General features: G+C 41.7%; 1 protein-coding gene across 1 annotated transcript; it reads right to left on the bottom strand.

Moving 5' to 3' along the window:
• Positions 1 to 6,516: 6,516 nt before the first annotated feature.
• Positions 6,517 to 19,472, bottom strand: FGD4 (FYVE, RhoGEF and PH domain containing 4). Its single transcript, XM_018570656.1, has 10 exons — positions 19,337 to 19,472; positions 17,885 to 17,943; positions 17,019 to 17,165; positions 14,942 to 15,114; positions 13,901 to 13,931; positions 11,814 to 11,903; positions 10,481 to 10,606; positions 9,614 to 9,757; positions 8,042 to 8,182; positions 6,517 to 7,094 (listed from the first exon to the last, which is right to left on the bottom strand). The coding sequence occupies exons 1-10, from the start codon at positions 19,434 to 19,436 to the stop codon at positions 6,852 to 6,854; spliced, it is 1,254 nt and encodes a 417-aa protein (XP_018426158.1). The 5' UTR covers positions 19,437 to 19,472; the 3' UTR covers positions 6,517 to 6,851.
• Positions 19,473 to 22,736: the final 3,264 nt, after the last annotated feature.

Below are 22,736 nucleotides of genomic sequence, written 5' to 3'. Positions count from 1 at the left end.
TGGTGGGTTGCCTAGAAAGTTCCAGAGTGTATGACCAGTGTTCAGTCAGTTGACTATAAACACAGCTCAATGGACCAAAGCCCATCGCTGTGCTCTGGCAAGGCTGGGTCGTATAGGACTAACCAAGAGGGTGACATGAATATTTCTAAAACATCACAAGCGCTCAGGAATGCGGACCTAGCATTAGACATATATTTTTTACGTTAAGCACATGTATGCCAAATAATGTGTAAAGGCTCTTTTTATAAACAATTCACCCTGCGAATCCCTTTAAGTGTTCGTTCTGTACAAACAGAGGCAAAAAAAAGAACGTTCTGTGCATATTTCCTCAGACCTGATCGAGAGAGAGAGAAGAGGGCCAGCTGCCCGCGGTGTTTGACACTTGCGGGTGGTGGACCGCGGTAGCAGGGGGCATGGCCTGTCAGAGAACTCCAAAACCTAGCAGTCAACGTGGCGAGGGAGCTGGCGGGACATCCAGGCAGCGTGGAGACTGAGTGCAGGAGTTAGCAGCCTGGAGCTGGAGCCACAGAGATCGGGAGCCGTGAGTGAGATCATTCTGGAGGAGAGCTGTAGCAGGTCCAGGTAGGTAGTGATTGTATATGTGCTTTTTTGTCACGTGTATGTGTCATTGTCTTGCAGGGTTAAACATTTTTTTCCAACCAAAAATTTATCAAATGCTTTAAGGGCTAGTTCACACCATCCTCAGTGCGCGCCGGCCCGATTGTGGCCGGAACGCACTGGATCGCATTGCGGCCTGGCTCAATTTATTGTGTGGCGGTGCATTGAAGATAATGGCACCGTAGCCATCGTGGCACAAACATGGAATCACCATAAAACAATACATTTGATTTGACCAGCTTTTGACACTTTATTTCTCATTCTAGCCAAATGGACAGTGGAAGCCGCTTCATCATTCGGTCATTATCATGATTATTCTTCTATAATTTTTTGTACATAGTAGAAATCTGCAGCTATTTAACAGTAATTAGAGTGCTTATCTTATAGAACACAATCACAGATCAAAATATACATATGGTACAGTAAATATTACAGCTTAGAAAGTATTCAACGTCCAATACGATGTCACCAAGTGTGGGAAGCCTCAGCTGGAAGAAGTCATTTTCTGACACCCATGTCTCATACTGTGGTCCGGACAGTGAAGCTATCAAGGTTTAGGACAGGTCCACTTTACGAAGTACGTTTTGTACAGTTACAGTGTATTTCAGTTATTGGTGGGTGACTTTGAATATTTCTTCAGACATCATATGTGCCACCCCCAGTGTAGAGTCTTGCTTCTTCTGCTGCAGCAGGCGGCTTTTTACTTTTCAATGCTTAACTCCAACCAAAACAGATGTCTGGGGATTACAAGATCTACCTATCCTGAATCCATGTCTCCGGCCATGATGTATTCACTGAAGGTGCTTAAAGTGGAACTATGGACAAAGAAGATATTCTGCAGCCTGTCACTAGCATGAACACAGCTCTACCCCATAAGTTGTATTAACTGTTTAACCTGCCAGTATATCCGTTATTGTTATACTTCCTTTGACAGTGTGACAACGCAGTGGAATTGCACAGCAGTGTTGTCACCCAGGTTAGTCTTAGATGGACATTTTTTTTAATGGACGTTATGTAAAAGACAAACAAATTAAAGCCCAACTCCAGCTAACACTTTTCCAAAAGACAAAAAAGTTTTCTTTTTTTTTTAAAAACAGGTTTAAAGAAGAACTTCACTTTTCATTGAATGACAACCCCCCCCCCCCTCGGTGAGAATGAGGTACCCTCCCCCCCTTTGCCCACAGAGTTGGATGAATTTGTGTATTTTATATCTGCCGGGAGTTCAGCTTTCATGCAAGTGACAGATTGCATCATCTAAGTCATTTGTTATGTTATCCATAGTTACATTAAAGAATAACAAATGGCAGCTTTTACTGCAATATTCAGCTTCAATCCAGAGATTTCCCCTGCGGTACTTTTTTTTGGTCGCTAGATGTCCTCAGTCTGATTAACAGCGTCATTTAACCCACTTCCTCAGGGCCCAGGTCATCCTGAACATGCCCCCAGTCTATGACTGGACAGTGAAAGGAGAAGCAGCACAGTGGTGAGCTCATCTGTCACTGTGCTATTGCCTCCTATCTGTATGCTTCTTGTCAGCACATGAACTGATTGGCTACTTGTACTGCTTGTTGCTTTCACACTCCAGCCCTGCTGTACAGGGTCTGCAGGAGGCCAATACCTAGTAAATTTCAGGTACATATACTGCGTGTATTTAAACAAAAAAAAAACACCACCAACAGCAACATTGTATGAATGAACACAGAGTTGTAATAATTTGTCTCTTTTATATCTGACTAGAGTTCAGGTTTAATGGGTATTGACTGTAATTTTACTGAACATAGGCAAACAGCTGCTTTTATTTGAGTAACGAATGGAATGCACAAACATATATATTCATATACCTGAGATCTATAGACATAATTAAAGGAAATGTCCCTTTTTAAAAAAAATCATATCTTTATGATTGGGGCTTTTTCACCTCAGAGGTTACCTGCATGAGTGCCAACAGAGGTGGCATTGCCATGGCAATCCATTGTCCTTCTGACACCCAGTCTGTTCTGACAAGAGTCGGGCACCTGATATGTTAGATATGCAAACATTCCCAAAATAGGAACCTTCTCCGCTTAAAGCCCAACCAGAAGAGACAAAAAAAAAAAAAAAAAAAAAAATGGAATAAAAGTGTAATACTCACCCTCCCTCCATCTGTGCAGCCTCTTTTCTAAGATGCTCCAGCCTGTAGTTGTATCAAGCACAAAGCAGGACATTAAGGGCCCATCCACAACCCCAGACCATGGGAGAGAAGAGGAGAGCACTGGGGCATCGGAGAGAAGAGGAGAGTACAAGAGAAAAGGAGAGCACCAAAGCCTGCTGGACTGAGGAGTAAGGCATATAATACAGCCTTTTCCTCCACTTCTAGACTAGAGCATTTCACGCTTGCTTCATGTGGATGGGGGGGGGCAGGGGGGGGGGGCAATGCAGACATAGTTTGTGTACAATTCTCAGAGTTGGCCTTTAAACTAAACTACAAAGTGAGTCAGCAGCCAGCACTATAAACAAATAGCCCGTCTAACATAGCATAACGTGTACATAGATACAGGGCAGAGCTATAAAAACATGGTACACACACCCCATTGTGGAAAATAGGTGTACCAACAGAGACACCCCCTAAATCAATAACTATCATGAGCACAAAACAATGTGCATATATGCTTCTAGTGTATCTTATAGCATAAAACGTGATAGTATCAACATACACATCACCAGTGAGGAAACATTACTATACATAAATACTGTACATACAAATGTATTATAACAATGTTTGTACACCTCCAGATATAATAGCGTCCAAGTAATGCTTATATAATACATGAAAATGTATTATAGCAATGTAATAGCATCCAAGTAAAAAGTGTTAGTGAACCCATTCCCCCCACGTCCAATAAAACCAAAAACCACTCCAGGCGACACTTCTTCAATGGAATAGAACTCACTTCTTATAATGGACCGTTTATGCTAAGCTTTATGCTTATCCCCAGGCAATAGGGTCAATAATTCTATCAGGTCAGACTATAGAATTTCCTGGACTTTTATGTACTAGTATGTGGTGGATAGCCACTGTAGGTCACCAGAGACCCCACAGTTCCGGTTTTGTTCTGATTACAGCCGATCTTCTAACAGTCCAGCTGAAATCAGAACAACGCAGGAATGGTTACCCTTCAGTTACCCACAGAGACTGTCCACCAGATACCTGGATCCAGTGTACCCATTACATGTGCACTTCCTATTGAGATATGGGAAAAGTCCTGGAGTATGTTATATTTTACCTGATAAGTGTTATTAACCCCATTGTCTGGGGATATGCATGACTGACCCTACTAATACAGTATACCTTAGTAGAGGTCCATTATGAGAGGTGAATTCTATTCCATTGGAGAAGGGAGTGTCGTCTGGAGTGGATTTGTGTTTTTGGTTTTATTGGAGGTGGAGGAATGGATTCGCCAACACCTTTTTCAACATGGTCACTAATACATTGTTATAATACATGTTCAATGTATTTATTTATTACAGTCATTTATATAGCGCCAACAATTTACACAGTGCTTTCCATACTGCACCCTACACATCAGTCTCTGCCCTAAAAGAGCTTACAATCTAAGGTCCCTATTGTACACATATACTAGGACCAATTTAGAAAGGAGCGAAATAACCTACCAGCATGTCGTTGAGGTGTGGGAGGAAACTGAAGCACCTGGAGGAAACTCTCGTAAGCACAGGGAGAACATGCAAACTCCAGGCAGAGGTGCTAACCACTAAACCACTGTGCTGCCCATCTATGTATAGAAATATTTCCTCATTGGGGATATGTATTTGTATTTTAATTTTATCACAATTTATGTATTAAGATACATTAGAAGCATATGTGCACAACAATATTGTTTTGTGCTGGCGATAGTTACTGATTTAGTTATTGAATAGGATCTCTGTTGGTACACTTATTTTACACAATGGAGTGTGATATAAAGTTATTGAAACGCTGCACTCTATCTATGTACATATGTTATAATATTTTAGATATGGAGGTGGTTTGGCTCTGCCGGGCTTCCTATGAATTGTGCAACTGACATTACAATTGCCCACCCTTGTCAGGGCAAAGTTTGTACATCAGGGACGTGCGGTCAGAGGAGGCAGAGCCTCACCTAGAATTATGGAGGAAAAAGTATCATACACAGTTTGAACACAAAGCCTGTGTTTAACCTGCTGTACCTGCAATATAAATGGTCAAACAAAGCCTCACAACACCATACCATTGAGGTAATCTGCTGACCTGCGTTTGCTGTGCGTTTCAGAGAACGCTCCTGTACACAAACCCAGACCCTGACCCACTGTTAGGCTCAGTGACCCTGATACCAATAGAAAATGTGTGCTTTTGACTTTACCATAAGGACTACGCATACGATTCCAAAGTACTGAAAAATTCTAGCTTACGATCAGCTCTCAAAATAAAAGGCATGAAATTCAGACAAGCAAAAGGCACTCTACCTAAAAATTAGGGGAAAGGCAACAAAAGGCTAACGTCGTCCACACATGATACAATCAGACTGTACAATCTACTATGTTTAGGCAGCAATATACACGTTAAGGGGTGTCTGTTTTTGCCCAGCTATTGATACAGAGCGAGAGTCTATCACCAGCACTATCACGACGATCACGGCAGAGGGAGCCATTTTGTGGTCTGATGTAACCTCATGATAAAATCACTGTTGACGCAGACCGCTTAGGTAAAGTAGAATAAAAATGAATACCAGACAAGTGACAAACTTGAAGCACTTTGGTGCTCATACATTAAAAAAAAAAGAGAACTTGTCACAATGATGGGATTCTGAGGACGTATGCCAGTTTTGTAGCCAATAGCAACCATGTTCTTCGGTTTCTAGTGCAGAGGAAAATTAAAAAGACAAAATAGTTACTATAAGCAACAAGAAGGTTTTTTTTCCTCTGGACATTTTTATGCATGAGGCCTTTTAACCTTCAAGAGGTTAATCCAAGAGAAATTGAAGCCCCACTCCAGCTAAAATTGTCTTTTTTTAAATTATTTTTTATAGACTTCTGTCAAGATACTAGAAGGGCTCGTGCACACGGGCCAATTTAGGAAAGTACAATGTCAATTCAGGCTTGTTTCCACACCAGGGTTACACAGCTGGTGCGTACAGCCACCCATAATCATGAATGGCTGTGCACAGTATACGTCCGTACTAAACCCACGTACGTAGGTATTCCCTAAATATGTCCCTTGCTCATTTACAATAATTAACAACTTATATTTACTTGAATCTCCTAACACACACACACCACATTCCCACAAATACTACCTCAGAAAACAAAATGGCTTCCTCAATGTTTACAGGTAACACATACTTGCTGCAAAAGGCAACAAAACCAGACTTAAAACAATGGCCATCATATCATAGCCACTGAAGAAACAGAAAACATTATATAAATAGGATATTTTGCTTTCTACTTTTTATACCAGCGGGCGTTCAAACAATAATTCACCGCACCGCGTGCAGTTCAAAGCAAGGTCGCTGCAAACTCTCTATAAAAGTGGGCAATATGTCACAATTTAATATACTAATACATTTGTACAATTCACAGTAAATAAATATTTAGAAAATCTTAATTTCCAGACAAAAACGTCGGAGGTTTGACAACAGGCCGCAGACCTCCCTTCAACCCTCCGTGTGCTTTCACGCTCTTATATCTTTGTGCCTTTAAATGTGGAAAGCTGAATGTCAAATCTGCAACAACAACAAAAAGCTGGATGATTAATTTTTTTACATCTTGTAGTTGATTGTGCAATTAATTAATACAAAGATCGCACTGGAAACACCTAAGTGATATCTCTAACTGAAGCCTTCAGACAGCAGTCTCCATACCAGCAGTATGAACCACTTTTGTTTGTGCGACGAATGGAATAGCTTTGCAGACGATGGCGCAACTTGAATTTCGAGGATCTGGAGCATAACAATATGTAGTGCTATCAAGGTCTTGCACAAATCACAGTTTTCATCTTACTAGTGTCTCTTGCCAGCAAGATACGCGAACCAGTTTCTCGACAATGTCTCAGGGTTAAACATTGTTGGCACTGAGAAGGATTTTTTTCAATTTTATTTTGTGATCGGGCGTGCAGCCGAATATCCAAAGTCCGCAGCTTTTCCATCAAGCATGGCCAGTCTTCAATATGTACAAATTGTTTAGTCTTAATTGATTGTGATACGAGAGTAAGACTCTGGAAGCTATTGAGAACCTTCCAACTGTCCATCTTCGGTACTGTAATCTTCTATATCTTCCTGAGTTAACCCTTTCACGGCCAGGTTGATGACCTTAAGCCACCTCTGTTTCAGTTCCTCGGTGTCAGCAGAGAAGCAGTGTGTCGACTTAGACTGGGACAGTCTGAAGCTGAACTGCATATCTACCCCACGAGGGGAATCGTCAACGAGGTAGCCCAGAAGCGGGATGCTGGTCTGGGCCTTCACATCCTGGAAAACAACATTAAATTGGCACACATTAAAAAATTATTTTACACAAATATTTCCTAAAAGAAAAGAAAGAAAAAAATTATTGACTCTACATGGACAAACATGTGTGGACACCTGGCCATCACACCTATAAGAGCTTGTTGGACATCCCATTCCAAAACTATGGCCATTAATATAGAGCTGGCCTCCTTTGAGGCCATAACAGTCTCCACTTTTCTGGGAGGGTTTTTCACAGTACTTTGGAGCGTGTCAGTGGGAATCTGTGTCCATTCAGCCAGAAGAGCATTTGTGAGGCCAGGTACTGATGTTGGATGAGAAGGCCTGGATCGCAGTTGGTGTTCCAATTCATCCTAAAAGTGTTCAGTAGGGTTGAGGTCAGCGCCCTGCGCAGGCTACTTGAGTGCCTTCACACTAGTCTAGTCAAGCCATGTCTTTATGAACCTGGCTTTGTACACAGGGGCACAGGCATGCCGAAGCACAAAGGGTACTTCCTCAAACCGTTACCGCAAGGTTGGAAATGCAAAATGGTCTAAAATATCTTTGTATGCCAAAGTATTAACAATAACCTCCACTTAAAACACCTGAACTCAATAATGTAGGAGTGTCCACATACTTTTGGCCATATTGTGTACTTTGACTCTGGGCAGACTATCTACGAGACCTAATCTTCAGTTCTTCCTTACAAGCATTCCTATAATAAAGTATTTAATGCCAAAACTGTTTTGCTTCATGGACAGAATAAGGAAGGGTTACAGCCTCTGTCAGGACAGAAAATGATGAGAAACTCTAAATGTTATGTTTTTTTCTGGAACAGGAGTGGGGCAATCTTCCCTTGGGGATGCATATCACTCCATATCACAAATTACACTAGGGGCAAAAGAAAAGAAAGCCACTTCTTATATCAAATATTCAGTATATGTTTGGCAGGTTCCACACACTGTTCATACCTGTGGTGCTCCATACATGTACAACACAAGTGCCTCCTGTTTAGGGATCACACACCAAACTTTCTGCCAGGGTTTGGATTTTTCATTGTACTGGAGAAAACTGCAGATTACGCTGTTTCCTGACACCTCTGCAGACTCAATCTGATGGCGTGAAAAAAAAACAAAACACATAACATTGTACGGTAACATAGGCCACCATTAATGATAAAATGGCATTAGGAAGCAATTTTGGAAAACATATAAATACAGTCAGTGAACTGGTATCACAAAGACTTAAACCCTATTTGAGAGTACTAAAAACCTTAGTCTAAATGTTATATAATACAATGCAAATCCAATGCAGCGTCCTTAATATGCCTTCTGGGCTTGAGTCAATCCCTTCCTGACCATAGTTCACTGAAACCTAGGTGGGTAGGCCAAGTTTAGCAGTGTCAGCACTAATTAACTTGACTTTATCTATGACTAATTTATCTACCTAAATAATGGAAAACATTTTTTATTATAGGTTGACAAGCGCACAAGAAATGTTAAAATTACGTTTTATTTCTACCTTTTTAAATGATTTATTACTATTTTTTGTATTGCAATTGTATCGGACTATTAAATAGATGACAATGCAGGCCCCACTGCAGCCTGAAGATGGCAGTGTTCATCTGCAGGCTGAGGGCTTAGTTCATCAATAAAGCTTCCAGCCTGCATGTAATCATTATGGCATAGCTGACATCATGATCACATGATTGGGTCAGTGACGACCAGGATTGAGAGCCACCTGCCGTGCAAACTGGTGTGTGTATCAGAGTCATTCAGATCCTTAGGCTCTGTTCACACCTAGGCGTATTGAATATGCGCGATTTGTGGTAAAAAAAATCGCGTGACATACGCGCGTTTCCGAGGGCTATTTGGCTGTATCCCAATGGAAACGCGCGACAAAAACGACGCAAAGAAGCTCATGTACCTTTTTAGGCGTAGGCCGTTTTGTAGCGCGTTCAGACGGGCTGAAATACGTCAAGGTGTGAACCATACCCATATAAAACAATGGGATTTTCATGTTTGAGCGTTTTTTAGAGCGTTCGAAGAGCGTTGAACGCGCTACAAAACGTACAGGTGTGAACCAGGCCTCACGCTTCCCCATTTTTTCTGCTTCCAACACATCAACTTCAGGGACAAAATGCTCACTTGGTGCCTAATATTTCCCACCTACTTTCAGGTGCCATTGTAACAAGATTATCAACGTTATTCACTTCGCCTTTCAGTGGTGATGACGTCATGGCTAACTGGTGTATATATAACACACCCTTTTATTTGGCAAATAATCTTTTAATTCACAATACAGCCATGGCACTGCTTTTGCAGAACATTCTGGGTTTTTCCAATGAAACAGCCCAGCAGTAGCTTCTTCCATTGTGACTTTCTCCCTGTGACTGAAACTTCCTAAGTTTAGAGCAGGGAGAGAGGAAAGTGGGTCACTTTTCTGCCACATTTAGGTGGCCATTGCTGGGGGAAAAGGTGCATTAATGACATTTAGGCTTTAAACGCTTTCATAGCACAGGATCTGGTCTCCAAGTTGCCTACCTCCAGGATCCCCTTCTTCTTCTCTTTTTCCTCGCTGTCATTACTGCCTCGCAATATATGGTAGCAATCCTTGCAAACTTTGTTGAGTTTGTTACCATCGTACTCTAGAGGAGCTTTGTAATCAGAGCACTTCCAACAAACCACCTAGAAAGAAAATCATGAAATTCAATTATATTTGTATCGAAACAGAACTTCGACAAATATCTTACATTATAACTTGGGTGGTAGCTAGACAAGAAAAACCCAATACTTCTGGATAGAGGGCAAGTGTGACACTTTTGCTTACCTCCCACAATTCAGCGTCTGAGTGGCCAATCAATAGGCTTAATGCTGTCACATGGGGGTCATGTATTCACTATGCAAGTACCGACCTTCAGAAAGTCAATCATTGCATAGGATTTTCAAGGTTCTACAGTGGCAGATTTGGGAGAAAGGGAAGCACAATAAGGCCCCGTTCACATTGAGCGATTTATCGCGTGGTAATTCCCGCGATATCGCGGCTATTCACCGCGCAATATCGCTCTTCAATGCTTTGCAATGGGGCAAAGGGTCCTGCTGTCGTGGGTCGTGTGTCGCTACAGCAGGACCCTTTTTGGAGCGGATTTTGCCGCGATTCAATGGTTTTTAATGCAAGCATTTGCGCGATATCGTGCAAAATGCAAATAGCGCGACAAACGCGCGATTTGCAAATCGCTCAATGTGAACGGGGCCTTAGACTACAGATGCCATTTAGCTAAATCCCAACCAAGATTTACACCCATGACCTCTCAGTATGCCACCGGGTGTCTCTGGTGTGATAAGCCCATTACATAACATTGTTACTTTGTTACTGGTAAAATAAGCAAAGTATCTCCCTTTGTAACATACATAGCCGCAGGCCCGGCAGTGGTGTCTCCTCCGTGTCAGGGCATTAAATGGTTCTTTGCACTTCATGCACATTGTCACTTCATTGTCCCGAATCCACCGTGGTGCTCGGAGTCCCAGTTCAGCACTCTGGATTTAAGATTGAGAAGTCACAGTGTTAAAATCCTGTTTGTAGAGGCAGCAGAAGGAATATGATGAATACAGAGGCAAATTTAGGTCCCCATCAAACGTCTGGGATGCAGTTTCACAGGAGTTTTAATGATTGTTACTGCAATGCACAGTAAGAGAAAGCACTCTTCACAGAGCCAGTAATTTCCAATGGTACCCCCAACACACAGTACGGTATGTGCCAACAGACCTGCACTGCAATACAAGGCGCATACTGTTGCAGTGCATTAAAAAAAAAAAGCAGGCCTAGTGTGTTAAAATGCAGCTCACATCTCTGCAATGGCCAGACATGACAGGGCCCTAATGGCAAACTACAGTATATTTTAATGAATACATTTTAGGCCATTGTTGTAATGCTCACAATAATGCTTTCCACATTTTCATTTTTATAATTTAATACACACAAACTTCTAAAATCTTCCTCTAGTGGCTACCTGTATTCCACTATATGGGCTGGCAACACAGTGCTTTTTCTGCAGTGAAATCCCAACTGGTGCTGTCAGCCCTAGACTTGAGAATGCCGCCTATCCCCCACCCCTCTCTGTGTCTCTCCACATACCTACATTGATTTCATTCCCAGCAAAACAAGGCTGCTGTCTTGACTCCTAAGAGCCTGCCCACACACTGCATATAGGGAAAATTGGTCTTGGGAGATGCAGTTCTGGGGCATGTCAAGGTTAATAGGAACTTTGCTCTTATCTACCTCATACCAAATTGTACAAGCCAGGTGATGGTGTCACAGGAAGTAAGAAAAGCAGTTCCTTGCTAAAGTAAAAAAGCTGGGACGTGCTTCAGAGAGAAGAGGGAGGTTTGGGGTTAAATCTGGATAATTCCTGGACAAACATTTTATGTTTCAGTGGTTTAGGGGTCGACAGCCACGAATCGGGGATCTTATTGCAATAGTGAATCCACATCTTTGTAAGATATCAAATTTAAACACATTCATGCCAACTCCTCCCAGCTGTCTGCTGTCACCATAAAGAGGAAGAGCAAAAAACAAGAGTAACTTCCTTTTCAATCAGCAAAAGAGAAATTCCATGTAAATTTCTAATGCTGCTGCTAAGATATAAGGCTGAATGTTTCTTTCATCAGCTGGTCCTGGCATTCTCATGCGTCAGCAGACATAAAATAAATATATACCCACAATAAGTGAAAAGTCGTAACTCACCGGAACCTCCAGTGGAGCCTCATCAACTTTTTTAGCTATCAGGAAAGTTTCGTTCCTCTGCTGGAAATCTGTGGCGGCGTCATTCAAAACCTGTTTCAACGGCAAAAACACCTTAAAACTGAACTTCGTGCAAATGTCTAAATACACCGATAAAATACTTATATGGTTGCAGTTTTACATGCTAAAGGATTTGGTTTTTTTATCTACTCGGTCCTGAGACTGACACAGTTCATCTCCCAGGAGGATGACACCACTTATGGTCCATTCACACCATCTGCATTGGAGCTGCGCTGGCCGTTGTTTCCAGTGCAGCCCCAATGCAAGACAATGCAATTTGCCTTGTCAAAGATGGTGCCTATTCACACCACCACATGGCGGTCGGAATGTGGTAGTGGGGCGCAAAAATGCACCTTTGCCTGTGTAGGAAAAAATTCTTGCACCGGCCCTGATTTTAATAGGCTGATACCAAGTTAAATTGGGGTACTTACACTGCTTGCTAGTAAAAAAAATAAAAAAATGATTTATTAACTGATGCCTATCTGCATTCATTTGTGTCTTTTATATCTGTCTGAAATTTAGATGCAATGCTTATACAAAAGGTCAGAAGCATAAATCTAAATATGTATATTGTGAGACTCTGTGGAGACCTGAAGCCCTTCTGGCCAAGAGATCTCATAGAAAAGGTTAGAAAACTTCTGTTTACCACGAGATAAGCCAAGCTAGAAGTTGTCTGTGGAGGTTCTCATCTATCCAAGTCATGGCACAACGAGTAGCATTTACCTATATTCAACTGGACTTGTTTTGTCATTTTAAAGACATTTCAGTACTCATAGGTCTGAGGAAGGGTGATACTACCCCGAAATGCGCGTCAGCTTTTCTGTTTTTGTTGACAACTGCATGCTATCATGGTTCATCCAAATTGTGAGTAGTTTTTTGTATTATTTTTTACTCTATCAAATAAAAAAACGGTTTTACACTATAAATGGGTGCTGTCCTCCCTTTTTTTTCTTCTTACATTTCAGTACTCATCCAAACTTCCTTAGTCACTTTAATAAGCGGGGAAAATCTTCAACATTACAAAGCAAGTTCAGTTAAATGTGCCAAACTGCTACTACCTACACCCACACTACAGGTTTCTACATCTTTCTCAAATATGAGCGCTTAGATAATGATTCAAAGCTGAACTACAGGCAAGTGGAGATGAAATACCTGTATGGAAACTGTTTCACCTGCCAAATCATTTGTAATTCTGAGCAGCAAGCCAGACACCTCTGCCAAACAGAAAAGGCACATTCTGGACCTCCATTGTAGTTAGAAAAATACCCCTAGGCTGATGATTAGACCATGAAGGAGCAGCAGTGCACTGATAAGTAACCACTTTGCTCTTAGCAGCACATGTGCAGGCAACAGGGTCTGATTGGCCATAGTGTTGCCCCTCCCTTTGACTGCGGTTGTAGTGGGGATTAAAAGGAGACCCATACTAATTTAGGTAGCCGAGTAACATTTAAAAATTTTTCCACAGATCCCCTTGAAGGAGATCCCAGCATGATATCAATTAACGCAATTGTATAAATGAATTAAATCTGCATACTAAGATACATATAATTTATTATATAGATATGAAAAAAGACATTTAAAACATCATAAGAAAGTATTTTACACTCGGCTATCCATAAGAAAAGGTAAATCTAGTAAGTATATGTGTGGACCCCAAAAGCACCAAAGTCCGCTATAGAATGAACGTATCAGTGAGTATGTATGGTGAAAAAACTACGTCATCCATGAAATCCTTAATGCTGTTGTTTGACATCAATCGATATATCACATGTGTATAGTAGCAATCAAGGAAATCCCGCATTCCATTGGCACACGCACAATCAGGAGAGACTCACAATATCATGTTTATTACAAAATCATTTTTCTTGTTCATATCACATCTCCATGAACATAGGATATTGAAACATTGACTTATTTATCCTGATCGTGTGTGTGTGCCAATGGAATGCGGGATTTTCCTTGATTGCTAGTATATACATGTTCATTCTGTTTATTAGTTAGTTGTAAGTGACACACAGAACTGCAAGTACCTTGATCCATTCCACCTTGATTTGTTCTGAACTGAAATTAAAAAAAAACAGAACACAAGAATTATTGTAAGTTATACAGTAATCATCTCCTTGTTACATAAGCAACGTTGTTGCCTTGCTGCCACATTTGATTCCTATCCCATTACCCTGTAATCTATTACACCATAATCAGTTAATATGATCTGTCCACTTACTGACTGTTAAGCTTTTGGTAGATGCTTCAGATAAATAATTGGTAAAAACAAAATAGATCAATTGTAAAGAGGAGTTTAACTTGAAAGAAAATTCTTGCAGGAAGGATTTTTATTGCAGAGGAGACATACTACGTTTCTTCTACAATAAATGCTCATTACCTGCTTGTTCACAAAAGTCTTTAGACTGTACATTGAGCTGCGTAACTCAGTGTACAATCCCGGCATGCCTTGGTGCTGTGCTTGGTGTTTGTGCTGTGCTGTTTGGTCACTCCAGGCCTGCCAATAAGTATGGACATGGACACCAAATCCAAATGAAGGTGAAAATGTCAAGGGCAGCAGTGCAGCTCAAGAATGTTACATCGTTAAAGCAGAGATAGTACTACAAACTTTAGCTCCACTCGGTATAAAAACACAAGTTTTGCATAAGAGAAGAAACGTCTACATTTCTATTACCGTATTAACCTGAGATGCTGCTTCTGTGCACCTGTCTGATTTAGTTTTGCTTTGTCTCTTGGCCTGACTTGCCTTACCCTCATGGATAAGCCTTGCTAAATACTGTCCCCTCATTAACAGTTGATGTCTCCTAGGCTTGGATCCCAGTTCTGCTCACTCACAGCTCCTTCACCCTAGCAGCATTTCCTTGCATTGCCCAATGCAGTCCCAATACAAAAACAAGGCAATTAGCCTTATGTCCTACAGCTTTAGTTCATACCAACATGCTATTACGACATGATGTATTTGTGCAGAATGCGTGTCGACGTGCTGTAATGCATCACAATCCGTTTCTTTGTATTATATACAATGTGAATGGCATTGGCACCCCCCCCGATATATTCTGCTGTCTTACCCAGCCTGAAGCTCCAATGTCCTCTCTTTACCAGAGATCTGGAACGTGTGTCGGTGATCTTCGTTTTGCGTCTCCACCACCTTCATCCCCTCCAGACCAATCTTTGTTCGTACGGAGTACTTTCCTCCGGCCAGGCTGAACTTGGGCACACAGTACAGCAACATGTTGTTGAACTGCAAGAGAGAGTCGTTATTGTGATGAACACACCAAAAGTGTTTCTGCAATTATGCTGCTTTGTGGCCTACATATTTTTTTAGTTTTGGGTATAGTGGGGAAAATTTAAATCAATTTTTGTCTGTGATCTACTGGGGGAGATTTCCCTTCACTTCCTGTCCCTGTAACACCCATACAATTCTTAGGGGGAAAGGCTGTCACTGAGACACTGAGGTCTCCCATCCCTACCTGTCCTGTCAGCAATAAAAACCTGTCAAAAGCCCTAACTCTGCATTAACCAAAGCAAATGTATTGGCTGCAGCTGAGCTTAAAGAATATCTAAATCCAAGAACAACAAAAAAATAAAAATAGAAAAATCACAGCTTACCAGTCCTTAGATGTGGTGGCTGCAATTTTTTCTTTTTTCAGGCTAAGCAATTTTTTGCAAATATAGAAAAATACCTGTTGATTTTGTCTGAAATTCTGTGTTGTGCCTTCCTGTGCACTGAATTCATATCTCAAACAATGTTATCAGCTTTCTCAGCTGTCATCCATGAACTAAAATGCAATGACTCTCTATGTAATAGAGATGAGGAGAAGGGAAGGAGTTTCTAGACTAACTCAGGGAAGCATCCTGGGGAGAAAACTCTGCTACTCAATAGATACAGTTAGTGAGCATTGGCAGCCTAGGACAGGAAGTGGTTTAATGGTAGGATCACCAAGTGAAAATAAAGGAATTAAGCCTGAAAAAGGAAAACTAATGCAGCCACCACATCTAAAGACTGGAAAGCTGCAATATATTACATGTGTCTTGGCTTCAGATACGCTTCAATATATTCCAGCAAATCAAGCATGTATGCAGGTATAACCTTTTCTGTTTTTCTCTTCCTATTGTTTTACAACCCTAATTAAATATAAAATATCACTAGTTTGGATTTCTTTCTGTTGACTTAAAGCATACAGTGGGGTCACCTCCCTATAGTTTGTGGATTGGACAATAAAGGAGCAGCAATACCCTGATAAGTCTAACTCTTCTCACACTGCTCCCTCCTCCTATCATCATACACGATCTGTCAATTATACTACAAGTGCTGCAGGAGGTTCAGTCAAAAATGGTTTCCCTGGAACCCTTATGTCTGAGGTCTGTCTAAAGGTGCCTATACACCTTACGATTATCGTATGTGATCGACTTTTCGTACGACAATCGCAAGGTGCATGGGGAGTGTGCAACTGCCAGTACTTTACAATCGTACGACTTTTGTCTTTCCTGCATGTTCGAAAACTTCTGTGTAGTCGTACAATTATTGTGCGGTGTATGTGGTTTTCGTTCGTCAAAAGTCGTACGATTCTCAGCAGACATGCGCAGATTATTAGAAACCGGAAGTGGATGCGGGAATACTGGACCACAGCCAAGCATCCTTCTGTTTACAAGCAGAGTGCCATGGACCACTGGAGGAAACCTGCAATTGCGTGTGGAACGGGTCAAGAGATAAATTTCAGTTGTATAAAATCATACGAGAAAATGGAGGATTGTACGACTATCGTACGATCGCCATCTGTGCGTTGTGGGCCAGTGGATCGATGGTCGTACAATCTTTTTATGAACGTACGAAAATTTTATTATCGTAAGGTGTACGAGCACCTTATAACTGGCTGCCAGAATCAGCTGGGTAATGCTTAGGTAAAGTAATGCTAGGGAAGCCTTAGTTCTTCAGCTATTCACCACCTAACTGCATTTGTCTTTATACATGCTTCTTGGCACTGGATTAGATTAGATTCTGGCTGGATTAGAAACATCTGTTGCAGAGAAAAAAATATCGGGCTCTTGGTATTGAAGGCATCAGATCAACCAGGCTGGATGTGAAACATTATATTGAACTCCTATGATTTATCAGAAAGGCACATTGTAAGTAATGAGGCATACCAGGAAGAGATGCCTCTCCTGGGTCGATGTGTTGCGAGCAGCAAGCTTCATGATCTGTCCTTCCTTTATAAACTCATTGGATGGGTGGACGATGTCCTCCTCTTCTCCCAGCATTTCATACACCATCAACAGCTTCTTCAAATTTTCCTAAAACAGCAGCAAAGGGACATAACGTAAGGGTGTAGGTGTGATAAATTTAGGGACCAGCAGAAGATCAGAATGCAGAAAATAACCCATGTAGACCACTCAACAGCATGTGATAGAAAACAATTGGGAGCCAAGCATATAGAGAGGAAGTGACAAAGCTTTCCCTCCATTAAAATAGCTTTGTCCCCCCCAAACATTGAAAGGCATGTGGCTTGGTCTGGTAAAGAAAGGGGGACCGCATGCTCGCTGCCCTCCCTTTTCTGGTCACCCAGGCTGTGTACCTGAATAAGGGACTGGGTGGATTTTTAGGGAGAACCACACAACAGTTTTTCCCTTTTTTTTTTTTAAATTTGTACATTTCACAGGACTACATTACACTGTTCTGTAACACCAAGTGCAGCTTTAGGACATCCCCTAAAAATGTTAATAAAAGATGTGTGTTTTTAGTGTTGCCCTTTAAGCCATATGAAAGAACGATTTAAAATTAGTAAATGCTCCTCATGGCAGTACCCAGCTACCCCACAGACGTCAAAGGTTTGCTGAACCAGCTCGAAATGAACCCAACCGGGTTTGCTCACCCCCACCTATGACTCTTGCAATTGTGTACATATCTCAAACAAAGGCCAGCATATCTATCACTCCTCTTTGTACACAGGTCTTTGGTATTAGTACACATATACAGGTTCAATGGAAACATAACGCAATGATAATGGTCTCACCATTTTCCTAATCGCTGTATTGGAGTGACTTGCAGCAGTTGAAATAATTTCTAGAGACTCTGAAGGAAAAGGAACAGCAATCAATAGAGTCATTGTAACCACGTCATTCAACAGTCAAAATAGAAACTGATTCTTGAACTAAAAAGTCTGTCTTCATCTCAGATAATATACACTATATTACCAAAAGTATTGGGACGCCTTCACACGCACATGAACTTTAATGTCATCCCAGTCTTAGTGCGTAGGATTCAATATTGAGTTGGCCCACCCTTTGCCGCTATAACAGCTTCAACTCTTCTTGGAAGGCGTCCACAAGGTTTAGGAGTGTGTCTACGGGAATATTTGACCATTCTTCCAGAAGCACATTTGTGAGGTCAGGTACTGATGTTGGAGGAGAAGGCCGGGCTCGCAGTCTCCGCTCTAATTCATCCCAAAGGTGTTCTATCGGGTTGAGGTCAGGACTCTGTGATGGCCAGTCAGGTTCCTCCACCCCAAACCCGCTCATCCATGTCTTTATGGACCTTGCTTTGTGCACTGGTGCGCAGTCATGTTGGAACAGGAAGGGGCCATCCCCAAACTGTTCCCACAATGTTGGGGGCATGAAATTGTCCAAAATGTCTTGGTATGCTGATGCCTTAAGAGTTCCCTTTACTGGAACTAAGGGGCCAAGCCCAACCCCTGAAAAACAACCCCACACCATAATCCCTCCACCAAACTTTACACTTGCCACAATGCAGTCAGGCAAGTACCGTTCTCCTGGCAACAGACAAACCCAGACACGTCCATCATATTGCCAGAAGAGTGATTCGTCACTCCAGAGAACACGTCTCCACAGTGGCGGCGTGCTTTATACCACCGTATCCGACGCTTTGCATTGCACTTGGTGATGTAAGGCTTGGATGCAGCTGCTCGGCCATGGAAACCCATTCCATGAAGCTCTCTACGCAGTGTTGTTTTGCTAATCTGAAGGCCACACGAAGTTTGGAGGTCTGTAGCTATTGACTCTGCAGACAGTTGGCAACTTCTGCACACTGTGCGCTTCAGCATGCGCTGACCCCGCACTGTCATTTTACGTGGCCTACGACTTCGTGGCTGAGGTGCTGTTGTTCCCAGTTGCTTCCACTTTGTTATAATACCACTAACAGTTGACCGTGGAATATTTAGTAGGAAGAAAATTTCACAGAACACCTGAATCCAATGATTTGGAGGGGTGTACCAATACTTTTGGTAATATAGTGTACTTATAGGAAGATTGTTATGTTGCAGTGCATGAACTGCAATGTCACATCTCACCTGTGAATGGTGCTATAACTGAACTCTGAATTACAGCTCATGGTAAAACAGGAGGACATGTCAAAAACAGATAGGGTGTTAAAAAAAAAAAAGAAGATCCCTTTTAAATAAAATCAACAAAAACACTTGTCAGTAGTAAATAACATTGCTTGCTCTTACTGTCTGCATCCTTTCTGTCGAAGGAGTCTTCAGGCAGTTTGCGGAGGTAATCCTTAAGCAGCATCTCATATCGTGGGATGCGCTGCACAGGCCCCAACATGTGGTGCTGAAGGGTTAAACTTCCACACTTTCCTTCCCTCTGAAACACACATGCAGAGCTTAATGTTACCAACTCTAAAGGCCTTTATTTCATAACACAGTATGCACTGCAGGCAGGGCTGGTTACTCAGAGCAGCCAATCACCACCTAGCTGTGCCCTTCGAGAAATTAAATATAATTTCTGGTTGACTACACAATACGTAATTTAGAACATATACCAGCCCCAATAAAAAAAACAGTATGCCCATGCTTTCAAAGTAAACCTGTACCATGCCTTTGCAAATGTCAACACTAGAGGTCCCTGCAAATCAATGAATTGCACAGAGCACCATTTAGCATGTCAGGGTACAACCGTATCTGGAGTCATCAACCTTTCATATGAAAAGGAGCGGCTGATATTTTTATGTGTACGTTTCTATAAGCTCCCCCAGAGGCAAGGACTGAGCTTCCAGGGTAAAGTGGGCCTTTAGTCAGGATATAAATGGAAAAAATGATTGCACAATGTTTTTCTGCAAGGAAAGTATTTTTATTCTACTATGTAAAAGGGTTACAGCATGTTTTTTATGTTCACAGTATTTATTTATCATCTTTTCTTTTGTTACATTGTATGTAATACTGCTCTATCTGGAAACATCAATATCAACACCAGCTGATCGCAATCCACAAAGAATTCACATCTATAGTTTCTTCCTTTTTACACCTGTGTGAACAAGGCCCTAAAGATTTTGGATGAAATGCGTCATTGAAGCTGAAGTTTGATCGGCTCGTATTTTGCTTTTCTTGGTTCTTCCTTTTTCACCTCTCATCAATATGCTGATAGTTAAAAAAAAACTGTTTTCATTGCATACCTTATTGTAGACCCAGTGATGTAATCACTGGGTCCCTATGCTCCTCTTTGCAATGTAGACAGATAATGGCTGGTGGGAAAGGACGGCATGGTGCTGTACATGGCTGCCTGAAAGCAACACATCACCCTGCCATAGTACTCCTCTCAAGAGCCTTCAACCCTGATGCAAGCAGCAGGCTGGATCTTGGGAAGTGTTATGCAAATCTGAAAATGCCTTGATGGTTGGGTGTCAGTCTGGAGGAGTGGCCATTCTTAGACAGGTTTCATTTGCATGAAGAGCGTCTAATGTGATCCATGACTAAGAACTGAAATCCAATGAATGGAAGGGGCAGCCCAGGAATAGTAATGTTGGAAAGGAAAGAAATCGTGCTTTATACCACCGTATCCGACGCTTTGCATTGCACTTGGTGATGTAAGGCTTGGATGCAGCTGCTCGGCCATGGAAACCCATTCCATGAAGCTCTCTACGCAGTGTTGTTTTGCTAATCTGAAGGCCACACGAAGTTTGGAGGTCTGTAGCTATTGACTCTGCAGACAGTTGGCAACTTCTGCACACTGTGCGCTTCAGCATGCGCTGACCCCGCACTGTCATTTTACGTGGCCTACGACTTCGTGGCTGAGGTGCTGTTGTTCCCAGTTGCTTCCACTTTGTTATAATACCACTAACAGTTGACCGTGGAATATTTAGTAGGAAGAAAATTTCACAGAACACCTGAATCCAATGATTTGGAGGGGTGTACCAATACTTTTGGTAATATAGTGTACTTATAGGAAGATTGTTATGTTGCAGTGCATGAACTGCAATGTCACATCTCACCTGTGAATGGTGCTATAACTGAACTCTGAATTACAGCTCATGGTAAAACAGGAGGACATGTCAAAAACAGATAGGGTGTTAAAAAAAAAAAAGAAGATCCCTTTTAAATAAAATCAACAAAAACACTTGTCAGTAGTAAATAACATTGCTTGCTCTTACTGTCTGCATCCTTTCTGTCGAAGGAGTCTTCAGGCAGTTTGCGGAGGTAATCCTTAAGCAGCATCTCATATCGTGGGATGCGCTGCACAGGCCCCAACATGTGGTGCTGAAGGGTTAAACTTCCACACTTTCCTTCCCTCTGAAACACACATGCAGAGCTTAATGTTACCAACTCTAAAGGCCTTTATTTCATAACACAGTATGCACTGCAGGCAGGGCTGGTTACTCAGAGCAGCCAATCACCACCTAGCTGTGCCCTTCGAGAAATTAAATATAATTTCTGGTTGACTACACAATACGTAATTTAGAACATATACCAGCCCCAATAAAAAAAACAGTATGCCCATGCTTTCAAAGTAAACCTGTACCATGCCTTTGCAAATGTCAACACTAGAGGTCCCTGCAAATCAATGAATTGCACAGAGCACCATTTAGCATGTCAGGGTACAACCGTATCTGGAGTCATCAACCTTTCATATGAAAAGGAGCGGCTGATATTTTTATGTGTACGTTTCTATAAGCTCCCCCAGAGGCAAGGACTGAGCTTCCAGGGTAAAGTGGGCCTTTAGTCAGGATATAAATGGAAAAAATGATTGCACAATGTTTTTCTGCAAGGAAAGTATTTTTATTCTACTATGTAAAAGGGTTACAGCATGTTTTTTATGTTCACAGTATTTATTTATCATCTTTTCTTTTGTTACATTGTATGTAATACTGCTCTATCTGGAAACATCAATATCAACACCAGCTGATCGCAATCCACAAAGAATTCACATCTATAGTTTCTTCCTTTTTACACCTGTGTGAACAAGGCCCTAAAGATTTTGGATGAAATGCGTCATTGAAGCTGAAGTTTGATCGGCTCGTATTTTGCTTTTCTTGGTTCTTCCTTTTTCACCTCTCATCAATATGCTGATAGTTAAAAAAAAACTGTTTTCATTGCATACCTTATTGTAGACCCAGTGATGTAATCACTGGGTCCCTATGCTCCTCTTTGCAATGTAGACAGATAATGGCTGGTGGGAAAGGACGGCATGGTGCTGTACATGGCTGCCTGAAAGCAACACATCACCCTGCCATAGTACTCCTCTCAAGAGCCTTCAACCCTGATGCAAGCAGCAGGCTGGATCTTGGGAAGTGTTATGCAAATCTGAAAATGCCTTGATGGTTGGGTGTCAGTCTGGAGGAGTGGCCATTCTTAGACAGGTTTCATTTGCATGAAGAGCGTCTAATGTGATCCATGACTAAGAACTGAAATCCAATGAATGGAAGGGGCAGCCCAGGAATAGTAATGTTGGAAAGGAAAGAAATGGATAATGCTGGATGTCGTCCAGCCAGGAAATGAGGCAGGTTCTGACTTGCTGCAGTTTTGAATGCACATTAGAAGAAGCTCACAGTGTGCAGTGAAATCAGAATAAGCAATTTCAGTCCAGGAGAGGAGCCGGTACAAATGTGCAAGACTGAAGGGAAAGCCGGAG

This window comes from Nanorana parkeri, unplaced genomic scaffold (assembly GCF_000935625.1).
Source record: "Nanorana parkeri isolate BGI_ZX_2015 unplaced genomic scaffold, ASM93562v1 scaffold38, whole genome shotgun sequence".
Taxonomy (NCBI): Eukaryota; Metazoa; Chordata; class Amphibia; order Anura; family Dicroglossidae; genus Nanorana; species Nanorana parkeri.
Note: the sequence above shows the minus strand (reverse complement) of the source record. Positions and strands in the feature narration are given on the sequence as shown.

Coding starts and splice junctions, on each gene's coding strand:
- FGD4 (XM_018570656.1), bottom strand. CDS start 19,436: ATGTTGGGGCCTGTGCAGCGCATCCCACGATATGAGATGCTGCTTAAG. Junction 9,758..10,480: donor ACTGCCGGGCCTGCGGCTAT/GTATGTTACAAA, acceptor TTTTCTTTCTAG/GTGGTTTGTTGGAAGTGCTC. Junction 7,095..8,041: donor ACATGTATGGAGCACCACAG/GTATGAACAGTG, acceptor GTTGTTTTCCAG/GATGTGAAGGCCCAGACCAG.